This window comes from Diaporthe citri (genome assembly GCF_014595645.1).
Source record: "Diaporthe citri strain NFHF-8-4 chromosome Unknown scaffold_4, whole genome shotgun sequence".
Lineage (NCBI taxonomy): Eukaryota > Fungi > Ascomycota > Sordariomycetes > Diaporthales > Diaporthaceae > Diaporthe > Diaporthe citri.
Genome location: NW_025064849.1, coordinates 2,264,110 through 2,280,151, shown reverse-complemented (window position 1 = coordinate 2,280,151; position 16,042 = coordinate 2,264,110). Strand labels below are relative to the sequence as shown.

General features: G+C 55.9%; 7 protein-coding genes across 7 annotated transcripts; 4 read left to right on the top strand and 3 right to left on the bottom strand.

Moving 5' to 3' along the window:
- Positions 1 to 341: 341 nt before the first annotated feature.
- On the top strand, positions 342 to 1,820 carry INS49_009778 (uncharacterized protein; the record flags this gene model as incomplete). The annotated part of the gene is made up of 3 exons (XM_043170506.1): positions 342 to 789; positions 845 to 984; positions 1,041 to 1,820. The coding sequence occupies 3 exons, from the start codon at positions 342 to 344 to the stop codon at positions 1,818 to 1,820; spliced, it is 1,368 nt and encodes a 455-aa protein (XP_043025071.1).
- Positions 1,821 to 2,971: 1,151 nt separating this feature from the next.
- Positions 2,972 to 3,809, top strand: INS49_009777 (uncharacterized protein; the record flags this gene model as incomplete). Its single annotated transcript, XM_043170505.1, has 2 exons — positions 2,972 to 3,149; positions 3,247 to 3,809. The coding sequence occupies 2 exons, from the start codon at positions 2,972 to 2,974 to the stop codon at positions 3,807 to 3,809; spliced, it is 741 nt and encodes a 246-aa protein (XP_043025070.1).
- A 620-nt stretch (positions 3,810 to 4,429) lies between these two features.
- Positions 4,430 to 5,338, bottom strand: INS49_009776 (uncharacterized protein; the record flags this gene model as incomplete). Its single annotated transcript, XM_043170504.1, has 1 exon — positions 4,430 to 5,338. The coding sequence occupies one exon, from the start codon at positions 5,336 to 5,338 to the stop codon at positions 4,430 to 4,432; it is 909 nt and encodes a 302-aa protein (XP_043025069.1).
- Positions 5,339 to 5,974: 636 nt separating this feature from the next.
- On the bottom strand, positions 5,975 to 6,900 carry INS49_009775 (uncharacterized protein; the record flags this gene model as incomplete). Its single annotated transcript, XM_043170503.1, has 3 exons — positions 5,975 to 6,430; positions 6,546 to 6,672; positions 6,785 to 6,900. 3 exons carry the CDS (start codon positions 6,898 to 6,900, stop codon positions 5,975 to 5,977), a joined length of 699 nt encoding a protein of 232 aa, XP_043025068.1.
- A 556-nt stretch (positions 6,901 to 7,456) lies between these two features.
- INS49_009774 (uncharacterized protein) lies at positions 7,457 to 7,864 on the top strand (the record flags this gene model as incomplete). Its single annotated transcript, XM_043170502.1, has 2 exons — positions 7,457 to 7,604; positions 7,668 to 7,864. 2 exons carry the CDS (start codon positions 7,457 to 7,459, stop codon positions 7,862 to 7,864), a joined length of 345 nt encoding a protein of 114 aa, XP_043025067.1.
- A 259-nt stretch (positions 7,865 to 8,123) lies between these two features.
- INS49_009773 (uncharacterized protein) lies at positions 8,124 to 10,974 on the bottom strand (the record flags this gene model as incomplete). The annotated part of the gene is made up of 5 exons (XM_043170501.1): positions 8,124 to 8,472; positions 8,535 to 8,672; positions 8,732 to 8,990; positions 9,783 to 10,269; positions 10,453 to 10,974. 5 exons carry the CDS (start codon positions 10,972 to 10,974, stop codon positions 8,124 to 8,126), a joined length of 1,755 nt encoding a protein of 584 aa, XP_043025066.1.
- A 732-nt stretch (positions 10,975 to 11,706) lies between these two features.
- Positions 11,707 to 14,085, top strand: INS49_009772 (uncharacterized protein; the record flags this gene model as incomplete). The annotated part of the gene is made up of 2 exons (XM_043170500.1): positions 11,707 to 12,427; positions 12,476 to 14,085. The coding sequence occupies 2 exons, from the start codon at positions 11,707 to 11,709 to the stop codon at positions 14,083 to 14,085; spliced, it is 2,331 nt and encodes a 776-aa protein (XP_043025065.1).
- Positions 14,086 to 16,042: the final 1,957 nt, after the last annotated feature.

Genomic DNA, 16,042 nt, shown 5'->3' with positions numbered 1-16,042 from the left:
TTCACCAATATGCTCCAAACAGTCACGGCTTCTAAAACATTCATATTCCTGCTGTTGTTCGACGTATCACTTTGGTGATGGGACGCAGTTCACACCTCTCTTGCCCATCAGTCTCACCGCCTCTGCCCTCAGCCTCGGACATTACTGACAACAGCTTCAGTTGATTCGCGACTTGCACCTAGCGCATCTGCAACCAACAGCCACCGGGTTCCGAAACATTCTGGTGTTGTAAGACACATCTTATTTCCTTGCTGCGGGAGTGCAATTTCCTTGCGGACGAACCCGTGGACCGTGCGTCACGTCTGTCCAACTCGCCTCCTTTGTCTGGCTCCAGCTTAATCATGTCGTCTCCAGCTCCCGGTGAGGTTATGGGCATTACCAATATGCTGAACCAAAAGGGCGGCATTCAAGCAGCGACGCACTCAATTCCAGGTGTTCAGGGATCCACTCCAGAACAACCTGCTCACCAGCAACTCCCCCAGATTCCGATGGATCGCGCCGACTCGCCTCACGGATCCGAGCATTCGAGGTACTCGCAGCCTACCATGAACGGCAGCATACAAAACGGACGGCCGTACGGCTCTCCGAGTGCAATGCACGCCCCTCTCCACATGCCCGAGCCCAACATGGGCCCCATTGGATTTCCTGGCATGGCCCCCGATATTGCCCACGCCATGCCTCAATACGCGAAGCCTCCGGAGGCGGTAGCGGCGCAGCCACCACCCAAGGCGTACCCATGCAGCACTTGTGGGAAGGGATTCGCAAGACGCAGTGATCTTGCCCGTCACGGTATGTGATCCTCAATTTTGATCAAGAAATGGAGCCCCTGCTAACCTGAACTCAGAGCGCATCCACACTGGAGTGCGGCCACATGTCTGCGATTACCCAAACTGCGGCAAGCAGTTTATCCAGCGTTCCGCTCTTACAGTTCATCAGCGAGTACACACTGGAGAGAAGCCACACATGTGTGAACGTTGCGGCAAGGTGAGCAATCTGACAGTCTCACAGGCGAGCATATAACTGACTAAGGGATGAAACAGCCCTTCAGCGACTCTAGCTCTTTGGCTAGGCATCGTCGGATCCACTCGGGTAAGAGACCGTATAAGTGTCCATATGCTGATTGTCAGAAGACATTCACGAGACGCACGACACTCACTCGCCACCAAAATCACCACACTGGCACGGTCGAGGACGCTGCTCGCGCCACTGCGGAGGCTCTGGCCAGAAACAGCGTGGCCCGCTCAGGCTCCGCACGTCCTGCGCGGTCTGACGGTGACCAGGTCAGCAACCACGGGTCACCCATCTCTACGCCGTCTCCTGCACAGAGGACTATGTCGATGTCGCCCAGTGCTGAGATGGTGGGTGCCAACGGAATGCAACACGGATATGTGGGAAATACCTCCCTGCCCGCCCACCTGCGCAGCGACCTGCACACTGGTAGCCCCACCTCAACGACGTCGGCAGGTTTCGCCAACAACGTCCGGCCGACCTCTCACCCCACGGCCTACGGAGCAGCGCCTCCAACGACATTGGAACCGAGCATCGAGAACGGACAAGGGCCTGGCAGCGCTGCTGGAAGCCCCCACATGAGCAGTGTTGGATGGGCTTCTCCTTCGCATGGAGTGGCGTCACCTGTTCACAGTAACAACGGCAACGGCAGCTACGTCTACCCAGACCCTGACCAGGGGTATCCCAACAACGCGGCTGCACAAGGGCAGTTGTTCTACAGCGCTGCTATGGGCTTGCAGAGGCCGGGAAGCGCTGAGCCTGGTGCGGCGACCTATAACAAGCCACGTCAAGGTGAACTCTGGGCTGCCTAAGGCGCCTAGAGATGGAGAGGGCCTCACTGGTGGCGTGCACAGCTTGGGAGGCACAAGGAGATGCCTCGTTTCTAGTTGCGTTTGCAAGTACTGCAAGACAGATTATGACAGCAGAGTTACCGGCTCGGTGTTTTCTGAACCGTGGTCGGCCGTCAAACAGTGACGTTTCCAAAGGGTTTTCGGCGGTACCCATAATTACTGAATTGGTGTGGATGTCTGCATCCATTCTTTATAATACGGAAGTTAGGGCGCAAACTCGAGCCGACTGTGGAGGGTGGTAATACGGGACTTTTGGCCGGGAGAACTTGTTTTCCTTCACTCCTTTAGACTGGCAACCGGGCATGGAAAAGGGGGGACAGGCGTGGCAACGCAGCGGGGCGACGGGGGGAACGGTGTTTCGGAGCTCATGGTCGATTGCTTCCCAGATCAGCAGACACAAAAGTGACTACCTGTTTACTCTTTTGTTACGTGTAAAACAATTAGACATCCGATAGCTTCGAAGATCAAGGAAAGGAAAAATAGGACAAATGTGTACTTAACGCTGCTTACTTGACAACAGTGTGACGGCGAGGGGAGCTATCCAATACCAGTCACGCAAGGCTGGGAAACATCGCCTCCCTTCTTCCTTGTTGAAGCACTCACACGCATTGGGACACAGGCGCCTGAGTGAGTTCCGAGGCAAGAGAGCTGGGCTAGCCTTGCTCCAACTTGCGGCCACTGCGTGGAAGAGGTCGGGACGGGAAGCTGGGCCAGGATCCGAGGTCAGGCTAGTTTTGTCGTAGGGTGGGCGCTGGCTCGGTATTTCTGTTTACTAATCTTCGGCCACGAGATGTCGTATTTCCCTCATGTGTTGGCCCCTAATCGTCGCGTTGAGCTATTTGCAGATACATGATCATGAAAGGCAAGGATTATCTGAGTTCTTGTTTTGTCTCTTTACATATCTTGCGTCTTGTTCCGCTCCATCTCCTCCTAGTCTAGGTTATTATAAGAATTGGCACGGGGTTCCGCGTAAACCTGCTGCTCGACCTTGTGTGAACAGGCATTCTTCGAAAAGAGCAGCCTCGTCAGATTTTATTCTTGGAAGCGTGTACCTGACCGAATTTTGTCGGACGAACTCAAATTGCTGATGTGGAGTTACGAGACTTGAAACCATGGCGCCGGCTCTCACCATCACGATTCAGACCTTCTCCGATACCGTCTGCCCCTGGAGTTACATCGGCAAGAAGAACCTCGACAATGCAATAGAAGCATACAAGGAGCAACATCCGGACGTCGACTTCGAGGTGACCTGGAACCCTTTCTACCTGCACCCAGAGGCGAAGATCTCCGGTGAGGCCCCCCGAATCTGCGTTGCAAGCATCATCGCCATCACCATCGCCACTACCGATCATCACCAAGATGAGTAAGAGCTGACCCCAATTACCAGCCTACAAAAAGAAGGACTACTACGCCGCCAGGTTCGGGCCCTCGAGGACAGCGGCGCTCCGCGAGCGGGTGGAAAAGGAGGCCGCGGCGCTGGGGCTGTCCATCAACTGGGACGGGCTGTGCGGCAACACGCGCGACTCACACGTCCTCCTCCTCCTCGCCCAGGAGCTCCAGCAGCAGCAGCAGCGGCTACAGCAACAAGACCACCGAGAGCAGCAAGAGGGAGGCGACAACAAAGACAGCCTCCTGCGGGAAACCCAGGACGCCCTCTTCCACGGGTCGTTCCACCGCGGGCGCGACGTCAGCGACCGGGCCTTCCTGGCCGAGGTGGCGCTCGAGGTCGGGCTGTACGGGAGCGAGGACGAGGTGCTGGCGCGCCTGGACGAGGAGGGGGCAAGGGCCGAGGCGGACGCGCTGGACAGGCGGGCCAAGGAGGTGGTTGGCATCACGGCGGTGCCGAGCTATGTCGTCCAGGGGCGGTACAGGGTGGGCGGGCAGCAGGAGTCGGAGGTGTTCCTGCGGCTGTTTGACAGGATCAGGTTGGAGGGGAGGGAAGGGCAGTGAGTATGTCTTGTGTTGAGTCTCGGTGGGGATGGAGAGTGCTGGGCAGATATCACTTCGTGTGTGTCTGGTGGGGATGGTCAGACTGTATGTAAGAAATGTCTGATAGAGATGGCATCTACGCCGGGTTGGCTTTTCCTGGTCAGATCAGGTCTGGCAAAGACGAAGGGGTCGCACACCACTGTGTCGCTGTTGGCGTTATGAGTGAAGTACATGTCAAGATAAAAGCCAAGGTTGTTGCAAAGAATGATCAGCCCTAATTTGTGATCACGATGTCACTCAGCCACTGACATTTCTGCAATATTTTATTGATGATTAGTATGAGTATGCTCAAGATTGAGAGCCTCTGTATCCGCGAAGATCCCCTTCCCTTCCGTAAAAGATTCGCATCAAAAACTCCCTGGAACTTGTGATCCTCGTTCCACCGATGCTGAGTGCCCATACGCCTCGAGTGGCCAAAGTCGAAACAATCTGTCGAGGGCATCCTCCAGATCTACCATTTGCCTGCTTTTTTTATTGTCTTTTTCGATCTCAATTCACTCCGGTACGCCGTTGATGATGCACGTAACAAAAGGTCAACCAATACTACCTCACTTCTTACCTCGGCCGCGGGAAGAATGATCCTATTTCTTCTTGTTGCCGTCGTCGAAGAGACCCATGAGATGCGTGTTGGTCAGGTTCTTGGGCCGCGTAGAGGCCCTCTTCTTCTTCTTCTCCACCTTTGCGGCCACCACCTTGAGGCGCGGGTCCTCGCTCGTTGGCTTCTGGCCGACCTGGGTGAGCAGGCGGTTGATGTCCTCGACGGCCGGCACCGAGACCTTGTGCCACAGGTTCTGGAAGACCGGGTCGACCTCGTTCCAGAGGCTCTGGTCGTCGCTCCACACGTAGCGGGGGTGGTTGTCCTTCTTGGTGCGAACCACGAGCACCTTGTGATCCCTCTCGAGCTCCGTGAGCGCCTGGTACAGCTTCTCCTTGGGCCAGCCATCCTCCAGGTCCTTAACCTGGACGTACATGGCGTCCTTCTTCTTCTGCAGGTACGCTAGGAGGCTCTCCTTGCTGCGCACGCCGGGGATCAACGGGTTGTGCACGTAGGTACCGCTGTCCCAGCGCTGCTCGGTGAGGTTGGGGTCGGGGATCCAGCGCACGCGGGGGTTGCGCCGCAGGATCTCGGCCAGCTCGTTCTGGTCCTTCTCGGTGACGGGCCGCCGCGACATGTGGTCCATGATCTCGTAGATGTTCAGCTCCTTGTCCTTCTCCTTGAGATGGTGCACTGCGTAGACCATCTGCGTGCCCAGCTCCATGCCTGTGCCCGTGAGCGAGGGCTGCGAGAAGATCTCGGCGGCATCGGCGGGCCGCGACTTGTTCTTCTTGGTCGGGGTGCTGCCGGCGAGCGCACTGCTCGTGGATGCGACTGATGGAGAGGGAGAAGGTGGCGCAAGGGCGGCCTTCTTCGACGGACCCGTGAGGTCGACGACGGTAGGGCCGCTCTTCGCCGCGGCCGACGCAGCTCGCTGGCGCTCGAGAAAGGACATGGTGACGAGATGACAGAAGAGCTGGATCACTGTCAAGAGGTTGTGGTTGAGTCGCGCGATGACGAAGTCAACGCCGCAATGTGGAGGAAGAAGAAGGGGTGGGAGATCATAAGGCTGAGACAGAGCGCCGCAGGCCCCCAAAGTGGTTGATTAGGCTGTGGAAATCGATAAGGAAGTGGGCTGTGCTAGCTCCGCTGGTGGGTTATGGGTTGTGGTTGTCAGCAGTTGAGTGATCGACAAAGATTGGCGATGACCAGCCCGATGGTCTGTTGGAAAAAAAGTTGTTGGAAAAGCAAAAGCACTATTAACCAGTTCTTACCGTAGACGGTGTTCTTATTGAGTCTCTTGGGGTCTATTCATTATGGTACGTGATGTGGTACAATTGGTGGCTCAACGGCAGGTAGCACGTAGATTTGTATAGCAGTACAACGAGACCACTGGCACTGTGTTTGCCAGCAAGCCCCTTTCTACAGCACCGCCGTTTGTCAAATGTGAGCCACTGTGCCTGGGTCTTGAGATTCTCTTTCAATTGAATTATTGAAGCCGGCCGCATAGAGGTGAAGAGAAAGTCCAGTCGAAATACCAATCCTTATTTAAGAACCATCACCATCCCGGGAAATGTATGGTACTGACATGTTAAACCACTCTTCGGCACATGTTAGTCAGCTGACCCCAAAGTGCCTCTGATAAACTCAGACTTGGAAGAAAGTCCTCGGGGAAAGGTTGAAGTGTCAACAAGGCCGAGGCTGGATTCTGTCTACCTGCAGGGGCAAATCGAAACAAGGCGAGGATATGTAAGGTAACACCACCAGTGAAGCATGTCCCATGTAGTATTGGCACGAAACCGGCAGCAACCCCTTTCGTGCCCAAGAGCCCCCTTGCACCGCCAGCACCCACTCCAGCTCGTGTTCCTTCTAAGCCTGGCCTGCCGCCTGCTGCTGCTGCTGCCTGGAGGTATTGGTAGGCGAAGTAGGCAGCGGCACCACCGATGAGCACGATGGCGTACACACCGATGCCGAGGCCGGTGGCATCGCCCGTCGTCGCAGGCGTGACGGCACCGGGGTTGGGAGCCTTGGGGGTTGGGTCTCCGGGCTGCAGAAGCGATTGACCGTCAGCAGATGATCGGACCTGACTCCGAGGGGACTGCATGTCCTCCCCGTCTCCCAATGGGGTGTTTAGGGGGTGCTTGTCGATCGTCTGAACGTACCTGTCTCTTCAGCACGCCGGCGTAGAGCTGGTCCAGTGTCTCGCGCGCCTCGTCGCTGTGGCCGACGTCCTCAAAGGCCTCGGTTGCGTCTTGTCCGGCAACATCCAACATGACCTCCTCACCACCGCTGTTTCGCGCGCGAGCATGTGTCAGCTTGAGCTTGCCGGCGGGGCCGAGGCATTGTGATCGGGGAAGGCCCGGCATTGGAGTTTCTGACAACATTGGACGGCAGAACTTACGGATGCTCATCTATAAACTTTGCGCAGTCGTAGACCTTGTCGTGGATGACCAGGAACAGGTCCTTCTTGGTGTTGTGCTCGGCAACATCTTGGTAGGTGAACTCCTTGTCCGACATTTTGGCTGATTATGTGTGGTGGTGATCTGTTGGGGAGAAAGCTCGGGCAGTTTTGTCGAGAACGGGGTAAGGCCAGTTTGAGGAACTCGGCACGGTGACTGATGCGACAGACAAGCAGCAAAAGGGGGTGGAGAAGAACGCCAATGGGAAGCCCTGGAGAAGAAGCGTCGACGACTGACTGCAGGTAGAAAACTCGAGGACGGTGAGGTGGATTAGGCCGACTAAGCGGACGGGGATGGGGAATCGAAAGATAAAGTATGTTGCTTCTCGGAGCGCTCAACTCTGTCTCCCGGCGGGGACGGAACGGAAAGCATCACCGTTTTTGACGTCCTCGAGCAGCGAGAAGGGGGCAATTCGCAATCCGGCAGCCAGCCTGGCCAGTGGGAAAGGGGACCACCCGGCCACTCCTGGAGCCCGAGCTTAACAAATGGGAACTGTGAGCTGTCCACATGCCGGGGACCCTGGGGCTCCCCACTGCTGCACCCAGGTCCCGGAGATCAAATCAAACAACGCTGGTTGGCCAGAGCAGGCGATTCATCATCCTGTCTTGTCCAGAATGTCCTTGCCGTTTGGCACCTCTGGCACCGAGCATTCTCCGTTTTGGCACAGGATCCCCACACAAGGTCCTCCGTCACGGCAACGGCACCATGTCGAGACCCCGAGGCTGACGGGGCCGATGACAATCGCCGCTCCCAAGAACTTTGGTCCACTATGGCTGACACAGATACACATTTACCGTCCGCTTAAGTTCTGACAGTACGCTACAGTCTCAGATGCCCTCTTTCACAACTTCAAAACGCATGCATTAACGGGTCTGAAAACTGAATCGAACTCGGAATCGTATTCGTATTTCAATGTCCAACGGACGCAGCGCCTGTCCGGGTCGCATTTCTACCCGATCCAGCTCACCAGTGGTGCCTCTGATGATCCCAAATGCAGGACTACGAACTCTCACGCCGAGTAAGGCTTACATAAGTACACACAAGGACAAGACACTCTGTTGGCGGCAAAGCACTCTCACTCACAGAGAGATTGGGATGCCTGGCGCGTGGAGATACATCGTTCCTGGTATCATGGGCTCTTTGACAGCCTGACTGGATGTTGTCGTCGTTGATGAGGATATCCGCACAAATCCAGCCTTGAATATCAAGAGCGCTCATTCAAACATCCACTGCTGAGTCTATGGGTCGAAGTACGCCTGTATACAGCCCAACGCCCCACGCTCACCGCCTAGAGCTGCCGCCGCCAATGTCTTGTCCTAACCGGTAGCTGGCGACCTTGTCCCACTCGATCTTCTGTCTCGTCACCGGCAGCTGTCTCCGGAGACTCTTGAACGCGCCCTCGCTCAGGCTCGTGAAGCCCTTGTTCAGCTCCTCCTGGTACTTCTTCTCCGCCGTAGAGATCTCCTTTGCGATGCCACTGCCGGTTCCTGACGAGACAGAGGCCGTGACCGCCTTGTTGGCCAAGAGGCGCACGTTTCCGTCCTCGTAGTAGTGGACGTCCACCTTGATCGAGCCCTCCAGAGAGCTGTCAGATGGGTCGAAGAGGTAGAGGGATCGCCACCGGCCGTTCCTGTTCTCCGTTAGCCTTCGTCCTTGCCGCCGAGCGTTCATGCAAGTAGCGGCAATCCTCACCAGAAGTTGTTGGGGCTGTATTTGCTGGCTACGGTGATAATGGCCAGCTTCGAGTCATTCTCGATAGGGTACACTCCGTAAGATGCGTTAGGGAAGTGCTCCTTGACGTATGTCCCCAGGCTTTTCAAGGTCGACTTGCTGTGGGCCATGACGTATCAGCATACAAGTCCTTCACTGACGGGCCAGCCGATACATACACGAGATCAGAGTGCGCGCTCTCGAGGGAATGGCTCTGGGCCCCGCTGGCCTTCTGCGTAGCATGATCGAACTCGAAGCTCGTGGAGCTCTCGACGTCGTAGTACCGGCCGTCTCCCAGCGAGTTGTGCGAGCTGACAATGACTGGGTCACTGCTTCCCGGCAGCTTGGCTGTGGTGAACTGCTCCTCGTTGTATTTCTGGAAGGCCGGCCCGAGCTCCTTCACGAGGCTGGGCTCGGAGACGGTAAGGGCCTTGATGTCTGCATCGGAGAATTAGTGTCGGGGTTCGTGGGGCGCGCTCGAAGTCTTCAACTTGCCGGCGATGACATCTGAAAGCTTCAAGAGGTCAGCGGAGTATCAATGGCATCTAGGGGCACGGGGGCGCACCTCTCCTGGGGGAGCGTCTCCAACGAAGGAAGACACCCACTCTAGACTCTCAGACATGGGCGGTGGAATGATGAGGTACGAATCGGTAGGATACGAAGTCCGAGTCTTGGGTTCCTCAGCCACGCCGGAAGTTGATGGTATGATATCTGCGGATGAGAGCTGGTACCGTTCGAAGGCGACAGGTTTCAGGGGTAGCGACGACACCGCCGTACATCCCCCGACCGCGCTTGGCCCCTTGAAGTGGGGTGGGAAGCCGCGCGTGGCGGGGTAGCTCAAGAGCCTCCCAATTTCTTCAAGGAAGAGCACAGCACATGCAAGAAATCTATCTGCTGTGTCAAACCTTGTCATCTCCAACCAATTCCAAGCTTCAATTGGAAATGGCTATACCTCTTTCGATTTCAAAGTATCTCATGTTTCATTATTTTCTACGTCACCCCAAGGAACAGCCGCTTAATCAGCCTTCCGATACGCTCTTGCCCAGCAATGCCAGCCTCCCAGCCAAGGAGCAGAGCGCCCGGCTGCCATAGTAACCACCAACGCCGAGCCTGATGCTCTGGAGATGCTAATATTCCAAGATCTTTTTTACGTTGTCATACACCCCTGACAGTCGTTAGCTATTTCCCCAGCCGAATTATTGGCTTGGTCTGCTTGGGAAGGCCACTTACTCGCAACATCTGGCAGGTTGAACCTCTCGAAGACCAATGGGGTGGGTGTACTCCAACCAGCAACGCGTGCGACAGGCGCCTCCAGCCGGATGAATGTGGACGGGTCCTCCTGGATGGCTGCCGCCACCTCGGCGCCAACGCCAGCATTGACCATCGCCTCGTGTACGACCATGCACCTCCCTGTCTTCTGGACGCTCTTGAAGACTGTTTCCTTGTCCCAGGGGTATACAGTCCGCAGGTCGACTAGCTCAATGCTGATGCCCAGATCCTGCTCGGCCTGTTTAATCGCATTTTGGCAAATGTACAGCGGCTGGCCATACGAAATGATGGTCAAATCCTTGCCCTCTTTCAGGACCTCGGCCTTGGACAGCGGCAGCTCGTACGGCGCAACGGGAACTTGCTCAACAGCTGCTCGGTACAGCACTTTTGGCTCCATGAAAATGCAAGGGTCGTTGCTCCGGATTGCTGCCAGCAGGAGCCCCTTCGCCTGCAACGGTGATCGCGGAACAATTACTCGGAAGCCTGGGATGTGAGTGAACAAGCTCTCTGGGGACTGTGTGTGATACAGAGCACCATGACCGACCGCTCCACATGGCATGCGGACGGTCAGGCCTCCCACATGTCTGCCACATGCTCCGTCTCTGTATCGATATTTGGCTGCCTCATTGACCATCTGATCGAATGCCGGGAAGACGTAGTCCGCAAATTGTATCTCTGCGATGGGCCTCATGCCCTCGGCAGCACATCCGATGGCGAAACCCATGATGCCCTGCTCTGATAAAGGGGTGTTGAAGACGCGGTCGCCTCCGTATGTCTCGGCGAGCTTCATTGAACAGCGAAATACACCGCCAAACGCGACATCTTCACCAAATAAGAGCACACTCTCGTCCTCGGCCAGTGCTATCGACAGAGCGTCGTTTATGGACTGGAACAGATTCATCTTCTTCGTTGTCCCCTCGCGAATCTCGGGCGGCAGCTCTGGGTTGTTCAGGGCGGACTGCGACGTGTGTGCCAGGAGAGGCGTTGTTGCATAGTCGATTGGTAGGTTGAGCTTCGCATTAGGAGGGTGTGTCGAGTATCTCCTCTGTGGGAGGCTCTGATTGCTCCAGGACGGAGGCTTGCAGCTTCGCGAGGGAGCAGCCGCCACAGTCGCAGCCCTCTTGAACAAGTGTCGAGGCAACTGGCCCCTCATGGTGTCGAATGCGGCGGTAGCAAAGCGAATGAAGTTTTAATTTCACCAGTATCATGACGCGTCAACACACGCAGAAGCAAGTAACGGGTGGACACAGTCTCCTGGCATCTACCAAGAGGAATCGTGTCCACCATTTTGGGCGGGATGACGGCGGCCCTGGAGTCGTCTGGAGGTCGAGGGTTCGGCAAACGGCGGTTCAAGATTCGTGGGGGGGATTGATCTGGGGTTAAAGGCCTGGTCCCTGGTTCCCCAGACGCCGGACACCCTCCCTGGGCCGTACCCTTGTACCCAGAGTGCCAGGGGAAGTACGTACCTGGCAGCCTGACAGGCCGGAGCTCGGCACCTGCAAGCATGACATGCACAGTGGATCCCGGCCGTTTTTGGTACTCCCAGCCTCTTGATATCCAAATGTTACCTGGGAGACCAGCCACCCGTAAACACCAGCAGGAATAGCTGGGCAAATCCCACAGTAGACGGTCAATCAATTTATTTTTCTGCATCCGCTTCCTACCTGCCCGTCATCCGTGCTGTTCCACATAGGATCTGAGCTGTGTGTGTGTCATGCTGCACGTGTTGCATGTGTTGATCTGCCACTGACACTTTTGGTGGGCTGGTGCTGCTACACACTACCTACTACTGTAGACCATCGACCTTCCCGTCGGCTAACCGAGTCTCCGCACTTTTCTCCAGCAAAGTTACTCAAGTACACACACATACTTCAGGATCTGAGCCATGGCGCCAGAGCGGTCTTCCAGGCACCGCGAGTCTGGTGAGAGGAGACACAAGAGCCGCCACTCCAGACCCCATCATCATGCCTCCGGTTCAGACGGCACAAGATCTGGCAATAGCTCTCGTCAGGCCCTGTCGATGGATGCCCTGGCGGCACTGAACGACGCCAACGTCCAAGGTTTCAGTACTCGGGATGCCGAGGAGGAGGCCGAGAGAAGGCGGCGTCAGGAGCGTCATGAGCGCCGGGAGAGGCGAAGACGAGAGCAGCGGGCCAGCGCCGCCCGGGATGAGTATGAAGCCGTCGAGCAAGACAGCCCACGAGGGCACCGGACACGGCAATCACGGCAATCACGGCAATCGAGGTCCTCTCAGCCGCCACCACCCCGTTATGAGGACACGGACGCCGACTTGAGCCATCACAGAGACTCGAGAGACAGGAGAAAGCATCGCTCTTCCAAGGCGCATGGGCAATCACGGGACGCTTACCGAGATGACGAGGAGGAGGAGAGGTATCGACAAGAACGCAGGGAACGCAAGCGTCAAAAGAGAGTGGTCGCCAGCGCTGCGGCACCCGTGGAGGCCCAGCCCAAATCCGGGGGATTCTGGCACCACCTACGCGGTGGTGGAACGAATACGTCAAGCAGCTACGATGGCTACGACGACAAAGAAGGCGCGTATGGCGGCGAACGACAAAAGAAGCGCTTCTGGACCAGAAAGAGAATATGTAAGTTTGCTCCTGGGTCGTGGCTGACTGTGTAACTAACATGCCCAGTGATTGCTGCCGCATCATCATTCGCCATTGTCCTCATTATCGTCATCGCGGCAGTAGTAGTGAGCAAGAAGAACTCCGGAGGCTCTGGATCTGGCTCGGGCTCGGGCTCGAGCTCCAGCTGCCTCAAATGCAACTTGCCGGAACAGGGTAGCATACCCAGCGGCGCTCCAGACTACCTGGATCCATTCCAGTGGTACGATACCATCGACTTTAATGTCACCTACACAGATGTGCTGGTAGGCGGCCTACCCATCATGGGCCTGAACTCAACGTGGGACGACTCAACCGCGCCAAACAGCGTCGTGCCGGCCCTGAATGAGAAATGGGGCTCTTATACGGACCGGCCTGCCCGTGGCGTCAACCTGGGAGGCTGGCTCTCGCTTGAGCCTTGGATCACACCGGACATGTTTAACTACGACCAGAGCCTGGGCATCGTGGATGAGTACAATCTGTGCAAATACCTCGGTTCGAGTTGTGCTTCCACCCTGGAGAAGCATTACTCATCCTTTGTCACCGAATCGACCTTTGCCGAGATCGCCGACGCAGGACTCGACCACGTCCGCATACCATTCTCCTACTGGGCCGTCCAGACTTACGACGACGACCCGTACCTCTTTCGCACGTCCTGGCGGTACCTCCTCCGCGGGATCGAGTGGGCCCGCAAGTACGGCCTCCGCATCAACCTCGACCTGCACGGCATCCCCGGCAGCCAGAACGGGTGGAACCACAGCGGGCGCCTGGGGCCGATCGGATGGTTCAACGGGACCAACAGCACGCAGAACGTCCAGCGCTCCGTGGACGTGCACGACCGGCTGTCCAAGTTCTTCGGGCAGGAGCGGTACCAGAACATCATCTCGCACTACGGGCTGTGCAACGAGCCCAAGATGACGGTGATATCCTCAACCGAGGTGATGAACTGGACCGAGTCCGTGTACAGCATGGTGCGCGCCAACGGCGTCAAGAACGCCATCGTCGTGTTCGGCGACGGCTTCCGCGGGCTGGGCAACTGGCAGGGCGAGATGACGGGCTACGGGGACAACATGGCGCTGGACGTGCACCAGTACGTCATCTTCAACAACCAGCAGATCGTCTACAACCACACCGAGAAGGTCGAGTACGCCTGCCGCGGGTGGACGGAGCAGACCGAGACCTCCATGGACACGAGCACCGGGTTCGGCCCCACGCTGGTGGCCGAGTGGTCGCAGGCCGACACCGACTGCGCCACGCACCTCAACAACGTCGGCTGGGGCAACCGCTGGACGGGCACCTACGACACGGGCAACGCGAGCGACCCCCTCCAGGCGCTGACGCCCCGGTGCCCGACCGAGGACAGCTCGTGCTCCTGCGCCAGCGCCAACGCCGACCCGAGCGACTACAGCAGCGACTACAAGCAGTTCCTGCTCTACTTTGCCGAGGCGCAGATGGACAGCTTCGAGAGGGGCTGGGGCTGGTTCTACTGGACCTGGTGGACGAGCCAGGGATCGTGGCAGTGGAGCTACAAGAGGGGGATGCAGGCAGGCATCCTGCCCAAGAAGGCCTACGACCGGACCTTCCACTGCAACTCGACAGAGATACCGAATTGGTACCCATCTTTGCCCGAGACTTACTAGTCGGCGGCGAGCATGGACGGCGATTGGTCGTCAAGAACTCGACTTCCAGGTGGCCTTCTCGGTAATGAGCCTGATGGGATCGGGCTGTATATGAGTGATGATCGGGGTGGAATGATGTGGTTCATGGCCGTCTATTATCTTTACATGGCATTGCACACGGCGTCGGTCACGGAGGGATGGATCACAGGGTCGTCTTCACGTTCCTCCGAAGCATTTTTGTACATAAACAACCTGAAGAAACAACTTTAATTATGGAATACAAAGTACATAGGTTCCTCTTCGAAAGCTGAACAAATGGCCCAGTAGTCGATCGTACGTTCCGCATTAATTCTTGCACAAACATGACAGGATTGGGAGGTGGCAAGATATGGGCAGTGTAATGTGACAAGCAAAGCGAGTCGTCCTGGTTCGCTACAGCAGGTTCCACGTGGGGATTCCCAAAGCAAGACGATACTATCCTTGTATTCTGTTTGGGATTAATTATGTTCAGGGAACATTCAAGATGTCAGGATACGTCAAATGTTGTGGAAGCATCAAATTCCTTATATTTCTTAACATCGCAGTACTAATTTGGGTAGACTCGTAGTGCATTCTGCACTGGGCGCATCGTGCCCATCGAGTATTTGCGACAGGATGAGCCCAAGTCCGCCTAGATGCCATTGGCTGGCGTGGACAAAATCATGGACTCGCACCTGGATGTGGGCGGCACCGTTTGGTAGTGGCCATACCTAGATCTGTTTCTGTCAACCATATGCCCAGTGAATGTGCTTTAAGTATGACTGAGAATGAAGAGGGGGGTGATATCAGTTCGTGGAGCCTCTGTCAAAGGCGGTTTCATCAAGGCGTTTTGCTATGAAGACCGTCGTGATAAAATTTTATGATCATCATTTTGTCACAGGGGAAGGGACGCGTAGAAGATTAGCAACTTACTACTGTAAACATGTCAACAGCATCGAATGGCAGATGCCCATGTGAGCCCGAAGATTTCACTGTTTTTCTGGTGTCGTTGTTAGCGACATTTCCACTCGGTACATGCGAGGAAAATGAGATTTGAGCCTGGTATTCAGTAGTGACTGTTATCATCTGCGCTCGAAAGCTCTGACATATGCTTGTCATTGTTTTTTGTCAGGTCATCATTAATAAGGTGCAGAGAGTGGCTGACTCTTGTGCTTGGCCGACGGAAAGAAATGAGAATGTACCTACCGGGTGGAAATGCCACGGTGAGGCGAGTGCAAAGGTCTACCTACTTCAACAACGTTAGCAAGCTAAGCTTCTCGGGCTTGTGTGCAAAATTGTGCAATTTGGTGTCTCTGTCAGGAAATGCATGAATGGTAGGTTAAATATGTTGTCTGCATCGGAAACCCGAATAAGACTCGTCATCTAAAATCATCAGGGAAACGGAGAAGGGTGTCTAAAGCGGAAGAAAGAACGCACTGTCTTCAGTGAGAACGATCAGGTCTCATCAGCGCATGGCGAGCCCCAAGAAGCTCCCGGGCCAACGCCTGGCGAAAACTATCACCTGTGGCATGTTGGTCCACGGCCAGTCGCGCTCAACGGTATCACAGATCTGGGTTGCGACCATGTCAGCGAAGGTGATCACTTGTGGTCCTTTCAGCCCGTGGTGTCGGTTCAATTCAGTGGACGAGGTTTTCTAGGCCTGTCGCAAAAATGGCATATCTGCTCATGAAAATATTTCGGAGCCCAGTGCCGTTTCATCAGGATGAATGCTGAGGAGGACAGACGGAAGTGGTCGTACCCTGCAAGCAAATATAGTCGGGCCTGATATCCAAGTCAGCACGTCGCGCAAAAACAAGAGATCGACAGAATATCATAATCGAGACGGTAATCAGAAACAGCCATTTTTTGTCGTCAAAGAATTCTCAGTCGGTAATTCCAACTTGCCGAAGCAAAGTAAATGTTCATCATGTAAAGGATCGTCGGAGAAAGGAACAGGTTG